This window comes from Gymnoscopelus microlampas, assembly GCF_963454915.1.
Source record: "Gymnoscopelus microlampas genome assembly, chromosome: 4".
Classification (NCBI taxonomy): Eukaryota; Metazoa; Chordata; class Actinopteri; order Myctophiformes; family Myctophidae; genus Gymnoscopelus; species Gymnoscopelus microlampas.
The window spans coordinates 27,334,359-27,358,886 of NC_139941.1; the positions used below are offsets into that span (position 1 = coordinate 27,334,359).

The 24,528-nt window shown below is 43.8% G+C and overlaps 1 protein-coding gene across 1 annotated transcript in view; it reads right to left on the minus strand.

Moving 5' to 3' along the window:
- Positions 1-24,528, minus strand: part of ccser1 (coiled-coil serine-rich protein 1) — a 190,323-nt gene that overhangs the window by 104,598 nt on the left and 61,197 nt on the right. Inside the window, exons 8-9 of the mRNA XM_084053866.1 lie at positions 22,039-22,213; positions 12,587-12,664 (exon numbers count right to left, since the gene is read on the minus strand). Of these exons, the coding sequence (XP_083909992.1) occupies positions 12,587-12,664; positions 22,039-22,213 (253 nt within the window). The remainder of the gene's footprint in view (positions 1-12,586; positions 12,665-22,038; positions 22,214-24,528) is intronic.

Sequence of the window (24,528 nt, forward strand, 5' to 3'; positions counted from 1 at the left end):
GGAATCCAGATGACTTTATAGCCTCTTGCTCGCACGCACACGCACACGCACACACACACACACACACACACACACACACACACACACACACACACACACACACACCTCAATATCCCAGTATGCGAGAGACTGGACGACCCCAGCAGTCAGTGCGAGGTTCAGACCAACAGACAGTGTTTGGGGAAAAGGTTATCTCCAATGACAGAGAGAGAGAAAGACAGATGGAGAGATGGATAAATGACTTTGGCATACTGCAGTGCCCCAGATTTATCTGAGGCACGAAATGGAGTGTATGTGTGTAGTGTTTTACCTCGGTGCATGTGTGAATCTTGTGTAGTCGTGAACTTTTGCCTACGTGTGAGTGGGTCTACCTGCGTGGTTTATTTTAGGTACAGATGTGTATATCACTGCTTCCCAAATGGTGTGCAGTGTTGCCAGATTTTGCGAGAGAAATAAGCAACCAGGTCTATGAAAACAAGTCCAAAAGAAGCCACTAGGCCACAAGAGCTCTTTAAACCTATATGCAACGGACATTTGAAAATAGCCGATCTACAAGCTCACAACGATCTGCTATTTTCAAAAACAATTGTAAAAAAAAAAGTGGAAAATTTACATAATTTCAACTACACAAATCTGGTATGGGGGTCCCTGGCACAAAATATTTTTAGATGGGGGGTTCGTGGACAAATACATATTAATTTGGGGGTCCTTGACATTAAATTGTTTTCGAACCACTGGTTTAAACAACATTTAGGAAGCAAGCCCAAATAAGCAACTACACCAAAAAAACACAACACGCAACTACCAGTATTTACAAGCAACTTTACAGAAAAACAAGCCCAAAGTCGCTTATAACAATCGGACCTCGAATCACTGATGGTGTGCCATGAGACAAGTACAGGTGTGCCTTGGGATTCTGTGACAACCACACACTATCATATTGTGTCCACGAATACGCTGTGTAAGTGTGACAATGTGACGCATATCGCGTAGGAGCACTAATAAGTATTGTGCAATAAGTATTGCGCAATAATGTTGCGCAACTATTGTGGTACACTGGCTCATGCTCCTGTGGATATTCATTAAATTACCACCAAATTAAACCAAATTGAAAACCTTTGGTGGTCATCTAATAAATATTCTTGGGAGCACGATCGAGTGTGTGAACTGAAAAAATCCCAGTCACTCAAGCAATGTCTTAAAAAAGAGATTGTGTCTATGCCTCAGGCAAAAAAAAAAAAAGTATGACGCAAGACTTCGTCCAACCTTCTGAAATTCCGTAGTGTGGCCTATTTGGGACGGAATCACGTGAAGACCGTGGCGTACGTGTGCAATGGGCCTGAGATAAACTAGGCCATGCAGTGGCACTGCAGCCTCTCAGGTGGCTACTGTAGATTATTTTTACACCCGCAGTGTCGTTTTCTGGAACGCCAGGACAAGTTCTGTTCTTCCCAACAAACCTTCAATCCCACCTACCTTCTTATCTTCCCCTTCCTTCCCCTCTGTCTCCTCCAGTAAGCGACTCCCCCTTTTTGTTCTCTCTCTCTAGCCAATGTTACTGTATGTCCTTGTTTCATTCCCTCTCTCACTCACACGCACGCACGCACGCACGCACGCACGCACGCACGCACGCACGCACACTAACGTGTAGAGTGGATCTACAGACTTGTAAATTGTTGACTAATGGATAAATTAGACCAAGCCAACAGTTGGTTGACAACAGCTGGGGTCACAGCAGCAAGTGTCGGCAGTGATCCCTTCAAAACAAATTCCAATTCTCAGACAGAATATTTTGCCCTCACTGCGCTGTTGGGTGGCCTCCTCCTCATTTGCATTACATCATGCCCAAAACGGCGAGAGCCTCCTCTACAACAATCAATCAACAAGCACACCAAGATGACAAGTTCTCCGTGTGGAAAATGCCGCCGACCCACAACCTTCTCCTTCTCAATTGTACGCTGATTGGTTCCGAATTGACTACAGGCAACGGGCAAAGCACTGATTCATTTTTTTAATCGGGCTCCTGACCTCTTCTGTGATGTCAGACGAAAATAAACACACACCAAGCAGACCACCCCCGGCGCTCGGGACCCTGCTGTTTTGATCCAACTGTCGGCTCGTGTATTTTAGGCTTAAGGGCTCCTCACTGTGTCCTAGTCTCCATCACTCTCCTCTTTCTGTCTCCCATAGTGTCAACCAAAACAAAGTTCTCCTCTCAGTAACTGCTATTTTGACCTATTTTTGTCCACACAGTCACCGACTCAAATTCTCCCTCTCAATCCTACATCGTTTTACCACTAACTCTTTCTTCAACTCTTTCTTCAATCTCCCCCTCACGTCTGTTGTTCCATCTTATTTTAACTAGACGGTCCTGTGTATATATTTATCCTTCCTCTAACTACCTTTCTGCCATTTCCTCAGTGTCTCTTGCCACAGTGTGTCACCATTTCATTGACGCTAATTGGAAGATGGTGCCAATTTCTCAGGTACATCTCTGCCATGAAAACGTTCTGAATGACAAAATGGGGGAGGCGGTTGAATAGAGAATGTTTCTATATTCAGTATAAAGCATTAACTGGATGACTGAAGTCCTAGCGACATCACGTCAATATCCAAAACTTCACATAAGGTGAGTCAAATTTCACACATTACTTTTAAGTTAACATCATTGTATATTTGTCTCCGCTTGGCTGCATGTGACTTCATCAGTTTCTGTTGAGGTTTGTATAACACTGGGATGAACTGTGCTGAGTAACCTAATCTCTTTACCTCCAGCTTTATGCCATATAGTATGTCTTCTCGTCTCCCTCTCGCCATCCATCCATCCATTCGCGTGTGTGTGTGTGTGTGTGTGTGTGTGTGTGTGTGTGTGTGTGTGTGTGTGTGTGTGTGTGTGTGTGTGTGTGTGTGTGTGTGTGTGTGTGTGTGTGTATGGGGGGGGGGGGGGTAATAGCATCTCTCATGTGATGTCCTAACCTGGGATTTTTATTTTTACCTTACCATCAAGCTGCCACTGTTGCTCCATGTAGGTCAGTAAAGAGGACATACACATACACACAACGCACGTACTCGCATGCTTACCCATAACCCGGAACGCATGCACTCAGTCACGCACGCGCGCACGCACTCACGCACTCCTTCAAACACATACTATACACAAAGTGGAACACATACAGCACATGATGCACACATAACACATAAGACACAGACACACTCATCACACGCCTCCTCCACCCTAAAAGCGCAACAACAACTCATCCGCCACCCAACTAAATCCTCGTCCTAGAGAGAGGCTTCACAAAATCCTTCCCTTGATATACTCAAACATCAAACATAAAGATACACACAGACACTCACACACATACACTGATACCCACACCCACACACACAGCCAGCCCTCCCTGCAGAGAGTAATAAATCTCCCCCAGATCACATAGCTCAGACAGACTGGGAAGACAGAAGGGGACTTGAGTTTGTCATGGCAAGCAAGGCGCTTTGCCTCTCTCTCAACCTCTTTCTCTCCGTCTCTCTACCTATCTTCTCTCTCTCTCTCCACGCCTCCCAATCCTTGTAGCCCCGCTCTCTGTTCGATCTCGTCAGCTTCATAAAGGGCTGAAGTGGGAAAACGGCTGTTTATTGTTCCCAAAGAGGGGCAAGCTGCAAGAAGACACGGGGATGAAAGGAAAATCCAATTTCATCTTTCTGACAAAGTCTCATTGTTTTACTGAATCGGCCAGCTCTGTGTAGATAGGGATGAGTTGCTTTCCAATAAATGTTTAACAAATACAACTCTGTGTCTATCGAAAGGCACAACAAAGCTAATAAAAAAAGTATACGCTATGCATTGTCTTGCAGTGTACAGACATTGAAAGTGTCTGTACAGTGTAGGGTGGGTGATGATTGCTGATTGAAGCACTCACTGATCTGGGCGTGACTACACACCTCTGCAGACTCCACCTCACCCCCTAGAACTCCTCTCTTCTTGTATCCCTTCTTGTCACCTTTTTTGATCATTGCTAGTTTTCTATACAGATATATGTTGGTTACTTGATTTTGTTCTTTTAGATTTTCCTTTTATTGACAAGAAATGTTGAGAATGTTATTCAGTTGTTGTTTAGACAGATGGTAGGTTTAATGTTTACCTGGCATCCTAGTTTCATTGGGGCACTAGATTGTTCTTTTTTTGCACCCTAAATCAAATCAAATCTATGTATATAGCACATTTAAAAACAACTCTCATTGTACCAACGTGCTCTACAGAACAAATACTGTAGCGTAAACAGCACTCCTTTGACTATTGACCTCGTCGTTTGTTGACTAGGGTTCATGCTTTCTCAGCTTACTCTGATCTCGAACTTGCAAGATGCTCTGGAGAAGAGCATCTGCTAAATGCCTAAATTGTCGAGCACAACAGGATAAATCAGTCATCCAAACATACACACAAGAGATAAAGAAAAAGAGCCTCTGTCATGACAGGTTGTTAACTTATTTTCTAACATCTTATTTCCATGTGACTGTCTACATTGTTGTTATAACCAGGGTTCAATGTGTACTTAAAAAATCGAATTAAATTAAAAGAAAAGGGGGTACATAGCCAATCTACATACTCACAATGCGTTGCATTGCAACATGTTGTGAGCTTGCAGATTAGATAATTTTATTTTATTTATTTATTTTAAATAGTTTTTTTTAAAGTTTTTTTTTAACATTTGACAAAGAGTTTTAACTCTTTTACTGCCAGAGTATATACATTAATAAACTCACCCACTGCCAGCAATGTTTTGATTTTTTTTTACCTTTTCAAGTAGTCACAGAATATTTATCTCCAGTATGATCGATCCCCTGATGGTTGCTAATCACGGAGGGTTTCACTGTGCTTCCGCGAAAAGAAAAAAGAATGTCATCGCGACCTCCCGTTCGCTTGTTATATGCCGTTGAAAATAGCATGTCTCGCCAAAAATACATAGTAAAACACAGGAGCCGAGATACAGAATATTTCCCAAATACTTTAACCAGGAAGTGAATGGAGCAGTAAATCTTGGGATCACGTTATCTCCTGGTTCTGTGTGAAAAAAATGTTTTAATTGAATATCTTTTTTCCAAAAGAATGTATGAAATCGTCCAACTCGTCCATAGCACTGTGGATCACCTACCATCGGATTAATTAATTTGTCCATGGCAGTCAAAGTTAATTTTAAATTAAATTGTTAAATTGTGATATTATCAAACATATCAGACAGTCTACATGTCCCCACACAAATTTGGCAACCCAATGCTGCGCCAACAGTACTGATCTACAAGCAGAGGGCTCGTCAGCCAGCGACTGTTTTATGTTTGTAGATCAGATATTTAGCGCAGGAGTAGCAGGAATGAGCACATGTGTGGAACATAGCGATGTGTTCTCTTGTTACGCTGACAGGCAGGAGGAGAGGAGACGTTTCTGTCAGCGTGAACAGCTGATAGAATGAGAGCTTTACGCTCAGACAATAATGTGAATATTATATAATATAATATTGGTTTGTCAAGAGATATCCATGTGTTTTGGACAATGGAGATTGTTGGAAAGGTCAATATGTCAGGCTGCCCTGCTAGCAGGCATTGGGCCTTTGATCTAGGTCAGGCTGCCCTGGGGCCTTTGTTCTGCTAATGAGAGCTGATTAAGACACACCTGCTAGTTCAATTATCAGAGGTAGACTCAGCTGTGTTAGCCAGTTAGTCGTCAGTTTTCAGTATCACTCTACAAACCAACTCCTAGCAGAGAGGTGCATGTTTGTGCGTCACTGACGTTTAGTAAGTGATGTTGTGTGTTCTTGGTAACAATTATTTCATGCTTGCAGCCTACCTGATTTGATTGTCAACCTAAGTTTGCTGTTAATGTTGCTGTTTGTTTGATAACTTGCATTGTGAATGTTTGATGATGAAGCAGCCTATGTGTTGGTTATGTGAATTGAATGAAAGCATTATAGAGCTTTGTAGTCCGGGTCCTACTACATCATGGGAACAAGACACTTGATACCTACGCAGTCTTAGATGACGGCTCACAGCGTACGATGCTTCTGCCTGCAGCTGCGCATAAACTAGGACTGCAAGGGCACCCAGAATCACTAGCCTTGCGGACCATTCGCCAGGATGTGCAAACACTGAATGGCACGTCTGTCACCTTCAGTGTCTCACCTATCTCCCAGCCTCACAGAGCCTTCCCGATCAGTGATGTGTTCACTGCCAAACGTCTCAGCCTTGCCGACCACTCGTATCCTGTGGACGCCCTTAAGTCAAAGTTCAAGCACCTCCAGGACATTCCTCTAGAAGCCTTCAATAAAGCAAGTCCTATGCTGCTTATAGGTGCAGACCAGCCTCACTTGATCACTCCTGTCGAGCCAGTCCGTCTAGGACCCCCTGGTGGCCCGGCAGCTATTAAGACCAGGCTCGGTTGGACGCTCCAGGGTCCAGCCAGACTGGAAGAGTTACAGCCATCGCCTCAGCAGTGCTTGTTCACTTCACTCTGTCCACAAGAAGTGGAGTCAAGGAGGAATGTGCAGACGCTGCCAGCCAGACGTGAGAAGCAGATGATGTGTACGAGAGAAGACCGGCTCCTTGAAGCCAAGTCCACCAGAGTTGAGGTGGATGGCGTTCTGAGATGCGCAACTTTCTGCCAGGCTCCTATGAATGCTGTGATGTCACGGCTTAGAGGCCTGGAGAAATACCACCTGAAAGATCCGAAGACTACAGCCGCCTATGAAGCGGAAATGCAAGAGCACACTGATCTCAAGGACTGCCGATACAGCGAATCCTCAGAGAATCCGGTAGATAACCTCACCAGAGGTAAACCCCATCCACAGGGGACGGATGAGCCTAGATTTAAGACCTGGAATGAGCTGGGAGAGTCCCTTACCGAGGAGCTGTACGGGGCGGCCAGCCTTTCCGGAACACCACCTGTTACCACCGGTCAAGCTGCACAGATGCTCACATTCAGGAATGCTCAGCAAGAGAGCTTTGCAGAAGATCCTGGTCGCCATCCAACAAAGCCACTCCAGGAGTATGACTTCGAACTGTGCCACCCTGGACCCAATATAGCTGATCTGGAACCAGTTACACCAAGTTACCTGCTGATGGGGCGGCCTGACACCTCATCTCCTCAGGTGGCTTACCCACAGACAGAGCTCCGTAGACGTCGGAGTTGGAGACACTTTCAAGTGCTTGCAGATTGTTCCTGGACTGCCTTTGTCAACCAACAGTCCATGGTCGCTGATGGATTGTTGACCTTTCCGGAAAGCACATTTGACCTCAAATGTGGGGGCGGCTGTGTTGGAAAGGTCAATATGTCAGGCTGCCCTGCTAGCAGGCATTGGGCCTTTGATCTAGGTCAGGCTGCCCTGGGGCCTTTGTTCTGCTAATGAGAGCTGATTAAGACACACCTGCTAGTTCAATTATCAGAGGTAGACTCAGCTGTGTTAGCCAGTTAGTCGTCAGTTTTCAGTATCACTCTACAAACCAACTCCTAGCAGAGAGGTGCATGTTTGTGCGTCACTGACGTTTAGTAAGTGATGTTGTGTGTTCTTGGTAACAATTATTTCATGCTTGCAGCCTACCTGATTTGATTGTCAACCTAAGTTTGCTGTTAATGTTGCTGTTTGTTTGATAACTTGCATTGTGAATGTTTGATGATGAAGCAGCCTATGTGTTGGTTATGTGAATTGAATGAAAGCATTATAGAGCTTTGTAGTCCGGGTCCTACTACATCATGGGAACAAGACACTTGATACCTACGCAGTCTTAGATGACGGCTCACAGCGTACGATGCTTCTGCCTGCAGCTGCGCATAAACTAGGACTGCAAGGGCACCCAGAATCACTAGCCTTGCGGACCATTCGCCAGGATGTGCAAACACTGAATGGCACGTCTGTCACCTTCAGTGTCTCACCTATCTCCCAGCCTCACAGAGCCTTCCCGATCAGTGATGTGTTCACTGCCAAACGTCTCAGCCTTGCCGACCACTCGTATCCTGTGGACGCCCTTAAGTCAAAGTTCAAGCACCTCCAGGACATTCCTCTAGAAGCCTTCAATAAAGCAAGTCCTATGCTGCTTATAGGTGCAGACCAGCCTCACTTGATCACTCCTGTCGAGCCAGTCCGTCTAGGACCCCCTGGTGGCCCGGCAGCTATTAAGACCAGGCTCGGTTGGACGCTCCAGGGTCCAGCCAGACTGGAAGAGTTACAGCCATCGCCTCAGCAGTGCTTGTTCACTTCACTCTGTCCACAAGAAGTGGAGTCAAGGAGGAATGTGCAGACGCTGCCAGCCAGACGTGAGAAGCAGATGATGTGTACGAGAGAAGACCGGCTCCTTGAAGCCAAGTCCACCAGAGTTGAGGTGGATGGCGTTCTGAGATGCGCAACTTTCTGCCAGGCTCCTATGAATGCTGTGATGTCACGGCTTAGAGGCCTGGAGAAATACCACCTGAAAGATCCGAAGACTACAGCCGCCTATGAAGCGGAAATGCAAGAGCACACTGATCTCAAGGACTGCCGATACAGCGAATCCTCAGAGAATCCGGTAGATAACCTCACCAGAGGTAAACCCCATCCACAGGGGACGGATGAGCCTAGATTTAAGACCTGGAATGAGCTGGGAGAGTCCCTTACCGAGGAGCTGTACGGGGCGGCCAGCCTTTCCGGAACACCACCTGTTACCACCGGTCAAGCTGCACAGATGCTCACATTCAGGAATGCTCAGCAAGAGAGCTTTGCAGAAGATCCTGGTCGCCATCCAACAAAGCCACTCCAGGAGTATGACTTCGAACTGTGCCACCCTGGACCCAATATAGCTGATCTGGAACCAGTTACACCAAGTTACCTGCTGATGGGGCGGCCTGACACCTCATCTCCTCAGGTGGCTTACCCACAGACAGAGCTCCGTAGACGTCGGAGTTGGAGACACTTTCAAGTGCTTGCAGATTGTTCCTGGACTGCCTTTGTCAACCAACAGTCCATGGTCGCTGATGGATTGTTGACCTTTCCGGAAAGCACATTTGACCTCAAATGTGGGGGCGGCTGTGTTGGAAAGGTCAATATGTCAGGCTGCCCTGCTAGCAGGCATTGGGCCTTTGATCTAGGTCAGGCTGCCCTGGGGCCTTTGTTCTGCTAATGAGAGCTGATTAAGACACACCTGCTAGTTCAATTATCAGAGGTAGACTCAGCTGTGTTAGCCAGTTAGTCGTCAGTTTTCAGTATCACTCTACAAACCAACTCCTAGCAGAGAGGTGCATGTTTGTGCGTCACTGACGTTTAGTAAGTGATGTTGTGTGTTCTTGGTAACAATTATTTCATGCTTGCAGCCTACCTGATTTGATTGTCAACCTAAGTTTGCTGTTAATGTTGCTGTTTGTTTGATAACTTGCATTGTGAATGTTTGATGATGAAGCAGCCTATGTGTTGGTTATGTGAATTGAATGAAAGCATTATAGAGCTTTGAAGTAGTTATTTCTGTACAATGTTAATGAAGATGCTTAACTGTAATCACAGATATCACCGATATTCTGCTGTGTATTATTTATTTGGTATTGCACTGTTTGATATTTTGCAGAGATATGTTAGTTTTTGGTACAAACCTGTTGCCATTTTGTCTTTACTTTCTAGACCACAATCAATGTACAACTCTGCCAATCACCTGCTATGAATGGAAGTAAAGCCACAGTCCCTACTGTGTAAACTGCAACTTTGACTCTGAATGTGTTTTTGCCGACACACCAAGGCGGCACCAATATATCCGAACCTAAACAGTATACAGTCCTTTAATAGTTTCAACAGAGATAGTCACGTAATTAGACAGTGGCTTCAGCGTTCATATAGGCTCCATGTTTCCCTCAAGAGTTTAATGTGACGCTACAGATTGCACTGTTTTATACGCTTTTTTTATAAACATTTTACAGAATCTGCAGTTACCATTACTACTAAATTACTACTTTTTAAAATGTTTCTGCCTGCAACAACAGAGTGAGTGAGCTAACTGACTGAGCAGAGTGGAGTTGAATGGCTATTTAAAAGACAATGGAACCCCCCACTGGGTGGGTGAGAAGGTGTCAGTCAGTCTGGTCCAAAGAGGTGAGACAGGAACCAATAGCAGAGCTTGATTTCTTGTCCAAATTGACCGTTTAGCAGGCTGTGTGTAGGATAATGCAACCCCAGTCATGCCAGTGTTAAGGAAAGGCATGTAGCAGGGATAAAACATATCACCACCGACCATAAAAAGTAATGATCAGAGGGGGATATCAAAAGAAGAGGTATGGACCCCCCCCCAGCAAATCAAATCTGATATAACTAAGACATGGCAAGCTGTAATGTATGTTACTATGAAGCACTGGACAATTATGAGAACTTACATACAGTACATACGTACTGTAGGAGTAATATTTGTAACACTAATGCACTCTTACATGCTTGTCAGACAAAGAGCAGATGAACTCTGTATTTTGCATGAATTCAACTACGATTATGGTATATCACTGTGATCATGACCTCTCAGTATATAATGCTACTATAGTACTATAAAACTAAAATGATTCTCATTAGCAGCAGTCATTTTGATCTCAACAGCTGAAGCCTTGACACTAACAACCATCTAAGTCTATTTTGAGTATGCTACTGTAAATAAGTGGCATTTTCAAATGTCAGATAGGAGTAGTGTACACTTCTGTAATTCAGGTATGCAGCATACTTTCATTTACTTGCTTTACTTCACACTCCAATGACCATTATCTACTGCTGAATAACTCAAACAATTACATCTACATAAACAGATTTCAATATCTCAAGCACTGCTATTCAATAGGCCACTGTTTCTCAATGTCCGGTTCGGGGCCCACCAGGGGTGGCCATAGCTGAGTGGTTAGTGAGCCCGCCTAGGGAGCCAGAGGCCCTGGTTGCCCCAGGTACGATTCCAGGCCAGGCCAGCAAATGTGTCGATGAAATGAAATATGTCCCTGAGCAAGACTCTTAACCCCTAATTGCTCACAGGCCCTCATTGGAAACAAGACCGCAAGGACTTTCATGAACAGGCCTGTTAAAGGAATTATCCTTTTAACCAGGGATCTAAATGGAACCTTATGGGTCTGTAACTCTGACAGTGTGCAAATAGAACCTTTTTTTCTTAGGGACCCAAATCTGCACTGTACAATTTCAATTTGGATGTTGAGAACTTGTGAAAAAGGCCTTTAGACTGCCACTACACAGTCATAGAATTCCTAATGATAATAATCAACATAGATTGATGTTACTGGGTGCCTCAGAAATGTATGTAATGATATGATGGCAGGCATAAATCAAGACCTGATTGAGTCGATATATAGAGAGTATCTAAATTTAGGTTTTTGTCTGTTATAATGGATGACATACTGACAAGGAAACCTCATGATAGCAAGACAAGTTTTTAATTTTGAACAAAGCAAAGTATGTTTAATATCCTAAAACAATGTGAATGTTTTACAGTTCACTTATTTGCCATATTTTAGTTACTGTTTGGAAGTGTTGGGCAACATGTCATGTATAATACCAATGTTTATATTACAGGGAAAAAAGCTATTAGAATTATCCTTAAAGTGGACTCTAACATACCAACAGATAGTTCATTATGTCAGAACTTATCAAATTTAAAGATGTCATTGCATTGCAGACATAATTAGTTACTATAGCAACAGTTAATTAGTTATTATAGCAACATTAGCTAATACATTGTTTGGTTTTAGGATGAGGACCAGAAGGAGATTTAATTTAAGCATCATTACGCAGGACTATTTTAAAACAGAAAAAAAGATATGGACATAGTTACCGTGACATCAGCCTTTGGTTTGTGAAATCCCATTTTGAAGCCTCAAGTTTAGCAAATTGACCATTACCATCTTGGATACATGGATATTACTATCTTTGAAGTGACCATTATTTGGATGAGAGGTTGGAGCTCTTTACTGATCGTACTTGTCAATCACAAAGTAGCCATGCCCTTAAGGCTTAAGTATACCCTACTTCTTTATCTTCTATATTACTCTACATGGTACCATCATTTACAAAATTAACATCATGTTGTATTGAAGACGACTTAAAACTAGCGATTTAGAGCATAAACTCATAACGGTTACTGAGGCAATAAATAAAGAGAGAAGCAAGGTCATTTTGCCATAGACTTCCAATGAACTTCTTTTTGGAACAACCCCTGCTTGCCATTAGATAGAATGCAGCTTTAACCCATTAAAACCGGGAAAGCATCTGAAATAATTTTAGATTTCTTTGGCTATTCAAAAATAGCAGCCAAACACCTATAATTTACAAATACGTAATTTACAAATAATTTACAAATACGTATTATACGTACATGTACAAATACGTAAAATATAGCGGCCAAATACGTATAATTTTGGGTGTCCTTGACATGAAAAAGTTTGAGATAGCAACATACGCTTTTAGAATCGGCCTCAGGTCTTAATGGGTTAAGTTACTTCCACACAGCCTTCATTTTTCAGACATGGACAAATGTTTTAAAACTATCAATGGGTGTGAATTACTTCTTCAAATGGCATGCGGTTTCTCATTAGGCTTACCTTAAGTGGAAGGGACTTTTCACTACAAGGGCTGATGGGTAGAGACTGGAGGCTGCTGGCAGGACTTGTCTCTGTGCTCTGTTGGTAGGAGGAGGAAACAAACCCATATAAAGGTATATACAGACACAAATGTAAGCAATTGTGTGTGGACGATGTTCACAAGTGTTGACAAGGAGGTCAGGGGTTTTACAGATCCATAAACCCATGAGCTTGAGGTTCCCAACTCAGAACTCACCATTTGATGAATTATGCAATAATTAACTCACATTTTTAACATATTTCTATGCAGCTTAAAATCTTCAAAGACACCAGAAGCAGTCAAAAACAATCGGAGGGGCTGTCTGCATGGAACACCTGCAACAATAATTAAGACCCTCATATTCTACATATGATTGTGGACGTTTTCTACAAATCTCTGTCCAACTGTCCTGTATTTTTCTTGAATTTAGAGGCCTCTTTCTTTTTACTTAAAGCATGCACAACTAAACTTTGTGTGTGTGTGTGTGTGTGTGTGTGTGTGTGTGTGTGTGTGTGTGTGTGTGTGTGTGTGTGTGTGTGTGTGCGTGCGTGTGTGCGTGCATGCGTGCACGTGCGCACCTGTATTTGCGTGGGTATGATCAATCTAGAGTCAACTCAACATTCACTAACTCAACTCAAACTACAGCAGCAAACGGTTTGTGCGGGCGAAGAGGCTATTTAGCAATCGAAGGCCAGTGGCCTTGTGCACTTTAAATCTGTTTCTGTTTCTGTCTCTGCCTCCCTCTCTCACTATCTCTGATCGACCTCTGAAACGCACACAACAGAAACCGTTGCCTAACAATGCCCATTGGCAGGGGCGATTTGCACTGACGTCCGGCTCGGGCATGTCCATATTTGGACACAATCCGCCCACTCACCCACCCACCACAGACAACTTTATAGCTACATAGGACCACAACGTAAACAAGTCCCCAGTGTTATCCTTTTAGCCTTTTTTTTGTCTTACTGTACCACACACTGTTTATCTAACTATATAAATGGCGAGCAACTTCCGCACCCTCGGTGGTGACACCCCACAGCTCTGTTATCGGATAAACAACGCACCGCCACACCACATGTCGCCTACTGACTCGCCACGGCGGCCGCACTGAATTTACGCCTCGCGTAGGGGACATCTCACTGTTCACTACACCTTTTCCACCGCGCAACATAATTAATTCTACTCACCAAATGTCGGACAAAACGGAAGGGGAGGCAGCTTCGTACCGTTTACCGTGCGCACGACCTCATCACCACAACAGCTGGCAGCCGCTGCGGGGGTTTTTTCCTTTTTTTCCAAACTTTTTTTTTGGTCACCATTTTCTCCAGGCACCATTTCTGGTGTAACGTCGGGTCTTTCTTTTCACCAGCCAATCACCTTTCACGTTGCCACGTCCGTTGCCACGTCGCGCTGACGTACGCTAAACAAGCGCTGCCGTGCGCACAATGCAAACGAGCCCAAAGGCGCGCAAAAATAAGCCGACCATTGCTTACACACAAAGTCAGACCTGGCAACGCAGCCTACGCCAATCATGTGTGAGAGATCTACAAGCTATGGGGCAGAGACGCCACCGTATCTTAGCAACAACTACAGCGCTCACTCTCATTGGTCGTGTCACGCTAAGAGCAGTCTCCAGACAATGGCATCGCAGACAGCTTGCTGTTACTGCTGTAGCCATCACAGGCAGTTGCAGCACGACGGACAGGGCGCTGTGATAGCTGCCATGTCGCTAACGCTAACCTGGTTGTCATGCCTGCAGCGGCTGTGCAATCACTTTGTCAACAATGCACGTTCGTGTGGTGAATGTCTATATTGCTGCTCAGTTCGTCCATTGTAGATGGTGTATGTTTGTGTGTGTCTTCTGGAGAACAATGTAGCTCCACAGCAACTACACTAACCCCCCCCCCCCCCCAAATACACGTACTCACAACAACACCAGGCGGCCGCCATCTTGCAGAAAGGGCTGCCATTCGCCAGCTTTCAGAAAAACAAGCAACCACCTTCATATTTTTTTTTTTTTTTTTTTTTTTTTCCTTTTGGAAATTTTCATCCCACGATTTCCGCGCGGACCACCAGGGGGTCCGCGGACCCCCTGGTGGTCCGCCAAACATACAAAATATAATTTCTTCTACTTATTTTTCATCATTTTGTAACTTTTACATTACACTTTCTTACAATTTTTTTTTCTTTTTTCCCTTTTTGCAAATGTTACTTAGACAATTTGTCTACCCCCATATACACACGCCCACGCGGGCCCCATGCGCGTACATGCCTCTAACAGCCATAATCCCCATCTATACTGCCCACTCTGTGCTGCAGCTACACGGATACAGACACAGGGACACGGAGGGACCAACAAACGCAAAGCCCCGTGCGCGGCTGGGGTTGAGGGGGGCGTAGCCCCCCGAAACTCTAGTATGTCTATAAATATCAAAGTATTCAATCAATAAAAAAGTTTATTTGGGTCCATGCATGTCGGAAATGATACATTTATACCGCTATGCGGCACAGATGTTAAGCGAAGCTCGGCCAACCAGTTAAGCCGATGGGTTGGGTTAGCCAATCAGGGACTTATACTGGCTTAGCGGCACAAACGTGATGTGACATAATTGTATTATGTTGCTCATATTACAAATTATTAATACATATATAATTTGCTACAGTACATCATCTCTGGGTTTTATAATGCATGCTGTGATCAGACACATTTATGCTTTTCAACCCCATGCAGGTGTCCAGTAGACAGGAAGCAGCAGGCAGCTAGAATGGTGCACACAGGCACAGAGCGTAAACAAGCACCACATGCACCACTTGCATGCACACACGCACACACGCGCACACACACACACACGCACGCACGCACGCACGCACGCACGCACGCACGCACGCACACACACACACACACACACACACACACACACACACACACACACACACACACACACACACACACACACACACACACACACACACACACACAAACACAAACACAAACACACACATACACACACACACACACGCACTTTCAAAACACACAACCACTAGGAGCGCAGATACACACTGATTCACATGAGAGCAGATACACACAGTCATACGCAGGCACGGATGCAGCACACGCCCTGACTCTGACAAAACACCTGACAGCTAGTTAAAATGTCACCTGTGAGGGCTTAAGATGAGGAAGAACTGGAAAATGAGAGAGGATCTTATCATATCTTTGTCTGGGACCACACATAATGATGTGACTATCTCTTTTCACACATTCAGGATGTGATACAAATACAGAGATGTGGAAGAAGTATGCAAGAAGGAAAGGGAGGAAGGCTAGATGGAGGATAATGCCTGATGGATACTTATTTTCACGTCAGTGTTACGCACCGTAAATAGCGCTCACAAAGTCTTGCAACACGACGCATTGTCAGATAGTAGATCAGCTATTTTTGGTGGGCAATGCAATCAATCAAGTATGAATGGGCATAAGTTGAGAAAAAAACATCATTTTTAACAGCGCATAACAAGCTAATGCTAAGCTAACGTGCTAAGCTAAGGTTTTTTGTGGAAGCAGCGTGATTAGCAACCATCAGGGGATCGATCATACTGGAGATAAATATTCTGTGACTACTTGAAAAGGTAAAAAAGGTTTATATACTACTAAATAAGGCTGGGCCTTATTTAGTAGTATATACTCTGGCAGCTAAAGAGTTAACAAACTGGATTGTTCAGGTACAATTTTAAACTACCGCTACAGTACAGTAGGTCTTAAGGAAGCCCTAAGGAACCTGAGAGCCTAAACCTTTGAACAGCATCTACTCGGATGGTTTATTGGTTTGGCTGCCCTTTGAAGAAGCATACCTCCATATTACCCCTTAAAGGTGTGCCATGGCATCAGCCCATCAATGTGTCAACAGTGATCAATGAGTTTCACCATGCAGAGAGACAGACAGACATTCTACTCTTGCACAAACACACTGCACATAGCCGCACATGCACGCACGCACGCGCACACCCCCCCCCCCCCTCCCCCCCTCTCCCTCAATCTTTAAGGTCACCCCTGTCCCACAGGCCTTAGTGCACAACTGTCCCCTCAATTAGATCTGGTTCAGTAAAAAGCCTTTCAGATTCAAGAATGGAGAAAACTGCCTGGGAGCGCTGGGTTTAATGACTTGGACTGCCTAGGAGCACGGTGTCTAAAGATGATGAATGGGCTAACAAAGGAAAGCAGAGCTTAGGGGTTGACACACCCCTTTAATCACATACACATCAGCAAAATCAGTAAGTGAAATGCTTAAAATAACTGATGGTGGCCTTCTGTGAAATGTGGTCGGGTGGAATGCAGAATGCACTCCACAAAGCTACATAAATGTATATATATATATATATATAATATACTAGAGGTCCGGCAAAAGAGGTACGTAAGAAGGGGGGGGTTGAAGCGAAGGACCTGCTTGTGTGTTGTTGTGGAGATGCGCAGAGTTCAATGGCGGCGCTTCGTGTTGTTTCGGCTAAAGCCGTCGCCGTTCGGTGTCGCGCACGGTAAACGGTACGAAACTGTTTCACCTTCCGTTTTGTCCGTAATGTGGTGAGTGGAATAAATTATGTTGCGACGTGGAAACTGTGTAGTGAGCAATGATAGGTGGCCTACGCCACCCGTAAATTCTGCGCACACGCCGTGGCTACTGTGTTGGCGAGATGTGGTGTGTCGGCGTTGTGTTTAGTCGCCTACAGAGCAGTGGGTATAGCGTCAGCGGGGGGGCGGAAGTCACTCCTCGATTATATAAGTAGATATAATTTATATACATATATAAAATCTGAGATAATGCCTCATGTAAAATCACAAAACATAAGTAAAGATTGAAAACTATTGAAACTATTGAAACAATTGAAAGCTATTCCCAATTCAGAATGATATGAAATTAGACATTTAATGATGTGGCCCTTTGTAGCATCAAAGAATTATGGAAAGGAGAGGAGAGGACGAAAACAAAACACAAAATAACACCGGAACATCAGCAGCTCAATATCAAAAGGTCATGTAAATAAAATGCTTAGCAAACAGACATGACCTGTCACCAGCCTTGCTGCCATGTGCCTTACAGCCACTGATGGGAGGTGGCAACATTTGCAAGTTAATGAGAGGATAGAGTAAGCAAAGAGGCCATAACATCATCACACCAATATTCATGTTCTTCTGTTATGTTATACTCTCACTCTCTCTCTGTGTGTGTGTGTGTGTGTGTGTGTGTGTGTGTGTGTGTGTGTGTGTGTGTGTGTGTGTGTGTGTGTGTGTGTGTGTGTGTGTGTGTGTGTGCATGTATGTGTTATAGCGATTCATTCTGTGGTGAACCACAGAGAAACATAAAGAGAAACATACAGATGAAACAGAGAGGGAGAGAATCATACATCTGCAGTTCCATCATATCTCCAAGCTTTTAACTCATATTAGAAATGGTGGGGCGTTTCACAAATGCGTGTGTACACATGTCTGTGCCTATATATGTGCGCGCGCACGCGTGCATGTTTGTGTGTGTGTGTGTGTGTGTGTGTGTGTGTGTGTGTGTGTGTGTGTGTGTGTGTGTGTGTGTGTGTGTGTGTGTGTGTGTGTGTGTGTGTGTGTGTGTGTGTGTGTGTGTGTGTGTGTGTAATAATGTTGTATTTGGAGATGGTCAGTCATCCATGTAGAGGAGCAGAAAATAGAAACCTGGCAGAGATAATGGATTTGCTTTCAGCTAGACTTGTTGAGTCTAAGGTTTTATCATCTGTGCTCCTTGGCATATAAATGTCTAATGCAATTTCAAGACAAAGTGAGATACAATGTTAATGCATGTATGAATAATTGACAAGGAATACATGCATTATCAATAGAATTATTAGTATTATAATACAGTATTAGTATCATTAATTATCCTACTACTTTAATTGAAATGCCCACACTGTGGTGTTCGTCAGGGGTTGCCCGGCACACAAGCCGGTAGGCCCACCCTACTGCGCATGTGTGACATATGCGTCGACTACTGCACATGCGTCATACTCTCAGCACAGTAGCACACTACAGGTAACTGCAATCGTATCGTGCCGTACTTTTGTGCACACGCACAGGACATCCAGTAACTTAAATCATCGTTTTGTGCAAACATACTGGCGGACACGGATATTTCACGTGTTGTTTATGTTTATTGCAAACAACATGCCACGGACAACATCACTTCTTTTGATTCACTTCCCCCCACAGTATTTGTTTAAGTCCTCCCCGTTGCGCTGTCTGTCTGTGTGCGTGCGCGCACTTTCATCTGCGTGTCGTGCCAAATATGCATAGCGTTTGTCATTTCTCCACTGTTGGAAAAGTAGTGTCCTTCCCCGTTCCGTTGCACTGACACACAGCGCGCGCACGCGTGCGGTGCGTGTGTGTGTGTGCGTGTGTATGTGTGCCTCTGTCAACACAAGCCGTCACCCTGGCTCGCTGATCTTTTTAGCTGTGCGTGCCACGTCTGTGCCCGATGCATTTTATTTCAACAATTAAAAGTAAACCATACACTCAAAATCTATGCGGACAATTATTTTCTCCCAAAACAAACATCTACAGGACATTCCCCGCATCTGCTGCTCTGAGTCTGAACTGAATTAGCCTACAACCATTTAACGTCTCCACTTCAAAACAAAGTCTTGCGTCCCGCGAGACAAAACAAAACAAACAAAACATGTAAGCAAAGCAGATGTCACTAATGACATCTGCTTTTCAAAAACAACCACTTCACTCACTATACTGTAGGTGCACAATTACTCATTCAAACAAATACGACTCTACTTCTGTCCATAACTCCACTGGGTACAGCCCCACATACAACATCTACACGCCCAAAGGGCGCGTAGATGTTGTATGTGGGGCTGTACCCAGTGGAGCTATGGGTACAGCCCCATAACTCCACTGGGTACAGTGCACATATACAGTATATGCACATATGTACAGTATGCACATATACAGTATATAGTATATTACATATATTACAGAACTGTTAGCATTATTGTATATTTAAGTATATTATATATACTGTACATTACATATTCCATTCCATAGTAAAACAAATTAAATATCTTTGTGCCAGTAAGTGACCAAAGTTTACACATCTTTGAATCAACATTGTAAAGTAAAAACATATGTATGGAAAAATAAATGACTGTTTATGAAATACCACTATCCAGTGATAGCAGTAAATACCGCTATCCAGTGATAGCAGTAAATACCGCTATCCAGTGATAGCAGTAAATACCGCTATCCAACGATTACAGCACCACTACTTCTGGTTCAGAACGTTCCATTCTACAGCACTAGGCCAGTGAGAGAGAGTGCATGACTGAACACTGTGACCATCAATATGGTACTTGGATTTTTAACAGTGTGACCAAAGTACTTGAAATGCATAAGTGCTTAACTAATTGACCATTATAGCTAATTTGAAACAGTGCAGCTAATTTCACTGTTTCCCCCTATTCACTCTGATTGAGACTTATTGCCCAAAGTAAAACTCAAAAGCCTTTAAAATGTATTTGAGTTTAACGTGGGTGCATGTATTTGAGTGTAAACTTTGCCGAAAGTTGACAACATATTGATTGTAGAGACTTTATAAAAGCATAAATGCCTGTGCTTTGGCAGGGATGATGTCTTTATGATGAATAGTAGTTGATTGACACACAAAATTGTCAGTGAAGCACTGGTGTGGCTCCAAGTGATGCAACCATCACTTTTCTTATTAAGATGACTAGATGTATTAAAAACATAAATTACAGGTCTGTGACTGAGTTGTCTGTGACAGGTGTTTGAGTGAGGAAAATCAAATAACATTTTTCTAAAAACTAAAAACAGTTTTTAGATTGTTTAAGTTTTTTCTAAGGCATGGGAATACAGGAATACAGTTAAAATAAAATAAATTCTGTTCTCTCACTGAATTTTGAAATGTATCTGTCCGTAATGTAGGCTCGATTATTTCATTATATATAGTGCCAAACATAGAAGTTAATGACAGATCAAATACACATAAACATGCAGAAAATATGTAAGCAGATACAGTATATGGAAATGCACAGCGGAATATAGGTAAAGAAGCGATGTAGGCCTACTGTATATATGTGTGTGTGTGTGTGTGTGTGTGTGTGTGTGTGTGTGTGTGTGTGTGTGTGTGTGTGTGTGTGTGTGTGTGTGTGTGTGTGTGTGTGTGTGTGTGTGTGTGTGTGTGTGTGTGTGTGTGTGTGTGTGTGTTGTTTACTTGGACAAACAATATGAAAGGGAAAAATTCAAAGGGGATTTATGTGTAACAAGTCTCCGCCAGGTCAGGTAGATTATTGTGGCCTCCTGGTGGTGCTTATAATAGGCCAATGTGAAAAGGGTGGCCATTTCTTCTTAGGCCGTGCACGGCAATCGGACACTGTATTCATGATTTGAGGCATTTTGTTCCAAAAATGTGGTTTGCTAAATTAGACCTGCTGGTGGCGCTATAACAGGCCAATGTGAAAAGGGTGGCATTTCTTCCTCGGCCTAGTGGGAATGTGCGCGCAAAATTTTATGGAAATCGCACACTGCGTTCATGATTTGAGGAATTTTGTTCAAAACGGACCTATCCTGCAAACTTTGGAAGCCAATGTTAGCCAAGTAGGATGGAATATGAAATATCGGACACATCCATCTTGATGACATGACTATAGAGATACTGTGTACCGATTTGCGTGATTTTTTGACAGAATCTGAAGGAGTAAGAGCAAAACATGTGTTTTACAAAACTCAGCCTCCTGGTGGCGCTCTAAAAGGCATATGTGAAAAATGCAGGGCAAATGTTTTTCCTTGGCCTCTAGGGAGTGTGCGTGCGAAGTTTCACGCAGATCGGAACTTGGAAGCCAATTTTAGCCAATCAGGATGGCATATGGAAAATCAGACAGATCCGTGTTGATCACATGGCTATGGAGATACTGTGTACCGATTTGCGTGTTTTTTGGACAAAATCTGTAGGAGTACCGTAATATCCCAAAATGTGTTTAGCAAAAGTCAGCCTCATGGTGGCGCTATGACAGGCTGATCTGAAAAATGTGGGGCAGAGGTTCTGCTGTGGCATCCAGGGAGTGTGTGTGCACAGTTTCACAGCGACCGGGTCAACGGTGGTGGAGATTAGCTGTACGCAGACAGAAGGATGGACACACGGGCGGGCGGACGGGCGGACACACGGACGGACGCACAGGGGGCAAAACATACTCTCTCGCCATGCCTTTCGGCCTGGCAGAGACAAAAATGGAGAATTTAGTATTCTGCGAAATTCCACTTCAAACACAAGAAATGTGTTCGTCCTGTGGTGGAATCCTTTATACAAGTCATACAGCTTATACAGTATCTCCGTTCAAATTGTGCATGTGTGTGTGCGTGTGTGTGTGCGCGTGTGTATCTGTCCCCCACCTCCTGTAGAGTTCGCCTCAGTCTGAGCAGCAGGGTTTTGACGGCAGTGCAGTCCTGTTGCATCAGTCTAAGAGGCAGCGCCTCCAACCCTGGAGGCAGGGGCTCATCCTCTCTCCCAAAGCCCAGTCCTGAGTTCCAATCAGCGGGCAGCAGGCTAGTCGGGCGACTGGGGTCCCTGCAGATAGAAGATACAAATGGGGAAGAAAAAAAATAAGGAAGAGAGATTATTGAGGGAGAGAATAAATGGAGGCACAAATTGAAAGATACAGTTTGTAGTGAATAGAGATACATGTATTACATTTTTGTCTGTCAGAGGCAAGGCGTCCTGGCCTTGAGGTACACAGTAAAATAGAGTATTACGGTGGGTTCTCACTGGATGCGGAAGCGCTGTGAATTGTATCCCAACATTATGCGGGTTGCTTATGTGAAACTTGCACCTTTTATCTGTGATGTTGATACAGTTGATCAGACACAACACAAAACATTTTTGTGACATTTCAGTTTTATTAAGTACACTGCAGTTTTATTAAGAACAATGCAGAGGGAGATTGGAGAGATGAGAGAGAAAGCCAGAGAAACAGAGAAAAGGTTATAGAGGTCAGAGATGGAGGGAGAGAAAGAGAGAGAACAGTATATAGTAGGACAGTTTAGATTGAGACTGCCTGACACACAGAGGCAGCTCATTCCAAAGATAAATACCTGTGTATATAAAATAACTATTGCCACAACCTTTGACTCTTGGTATCAAACCGTTTGGTTCGCCCTGGTTTCATACTGAAGTACAATCAACTTAGCATTACTGTATGACCAAGCTTAAGTTAATCCACACCCTGTCCTTCCCCACCTCCCTAAACTGGTCATTACCAACACGTGCCCTCAGAGGAGCATTCAACAGATATCTAATGATGTTGTTTTGTATTGTCTGCAACCTATCACTGATACACCACTGTACCAAGCAGAATAGGCATAGTCGAGGAGACACCAGATAAAAGCTGTTGCTTGTGTTTTAATAACATTTTCCTTATGAGCCATTGATGATGGAAGATCGATTCTGTGAATATGCAGTATTTCAAATTAATGAACTGCTTCAACTGCTGCGACCAGTGTTTTTCAGAGATGTATAGCAAATGTCAGTACCACTCGCTCCAAGCGCTTGTGGGAGGCTCATGTCCTCAACAGTAGAAACGTCATTAACACGCCCACGAGCTCAATGTAAATTCGCTGGACACCTGGTCCATTTACACATTTAGCCATATGGGTGCAATCATACATTAGACCAATTTAGCACTACTAGGGTGCTGAAAGCATCAAGTCCATTTGCCGTATGTCACATCCTACAAAGTCAGTCATTTGCATTCTCACTTACAGCTCCACCATTTCATGTCTAGAATAAATAACTTAAAGGTGAAAATGTGAAAGCAGCTAACTAATAAGCACCCCTATGATATAGTATTAATTCTGCTTCAGATGATTAAAGATCAACAGCATGTGCACACACAACGCACACCAGATACTTTTGAAAGCATGAACCCACTAATACTCACAAACACCCATGCAAGCATGCATGCATGCACATAGATCAAAGTTAAATGACACGTCTTCTAATTTCAAGCCTGTGCTCTAACCCAATGTCTCACCAAATGATACTTAATTAGCAACTTAGAGTAGCTTTGATTCACAATGCTGTCATCACAGAGCGTGTTTTGTGGGTGTACGCCTGAGCACTCATTATTATTTCCACATCCTTTTAATTACTTATATTTTTGTCATTATCTCACGCCTAGCCTACTACATACAGTACAGTATATGGCTATTGCTGGCACATCAGTGTGGGCACTGGTGTGTCTGTGTATGCTTATGTGTACATATTAATTATACTCTATGTATTTGAATGTGGTGTGTGTGTGTGTGTGTGTGTGTGTGTGTGTGTGTGTGTGTGTGTGCGTGCGTGCGTGCGTGCGTGCGTGCGTGCGTGCGTGCGTGCGTGCGTGCGTGCGTGCGTGCGTGCGTGCGTGCGTGCGTGCGTGCGTGCGTGTCTTGTCTCACATTTGAAGTGCTGCTCATCAACACCTTGTTACAATAAATACTGTTTACAGCTTCATTTTGATGAAATTGGAATAATTGGACTATATCTTATGAACAAAAATGGGGTAGTAGTGTGAGTGAGTGTGTGTGGTGGGTATTACTCTACCAGGGGTGGGCAACATTTTCTGGCACAAGATCACTGAGTTATTTTCTAAGGCTGGTGAGATCACTCAGTACCAGGCAAACCACCGTTGCCTCAAGACTGTTCCACTTGTTGCATTTAATGCTTTAATCCAGGGGTCTTCAACAGGATGTCCGGGACCCCTATGGGGTCCTCAGAGTTCCTACAGGGGTGCGCCAAATCTTTGTGTGATGTGGAACGTTAGCCGAAAATAGCAGATCTACAAGCTCACAACGCCTCGCGCAAGGCGATGTGAGCTTGTAGATCTGCTATTTTCGGAGAGT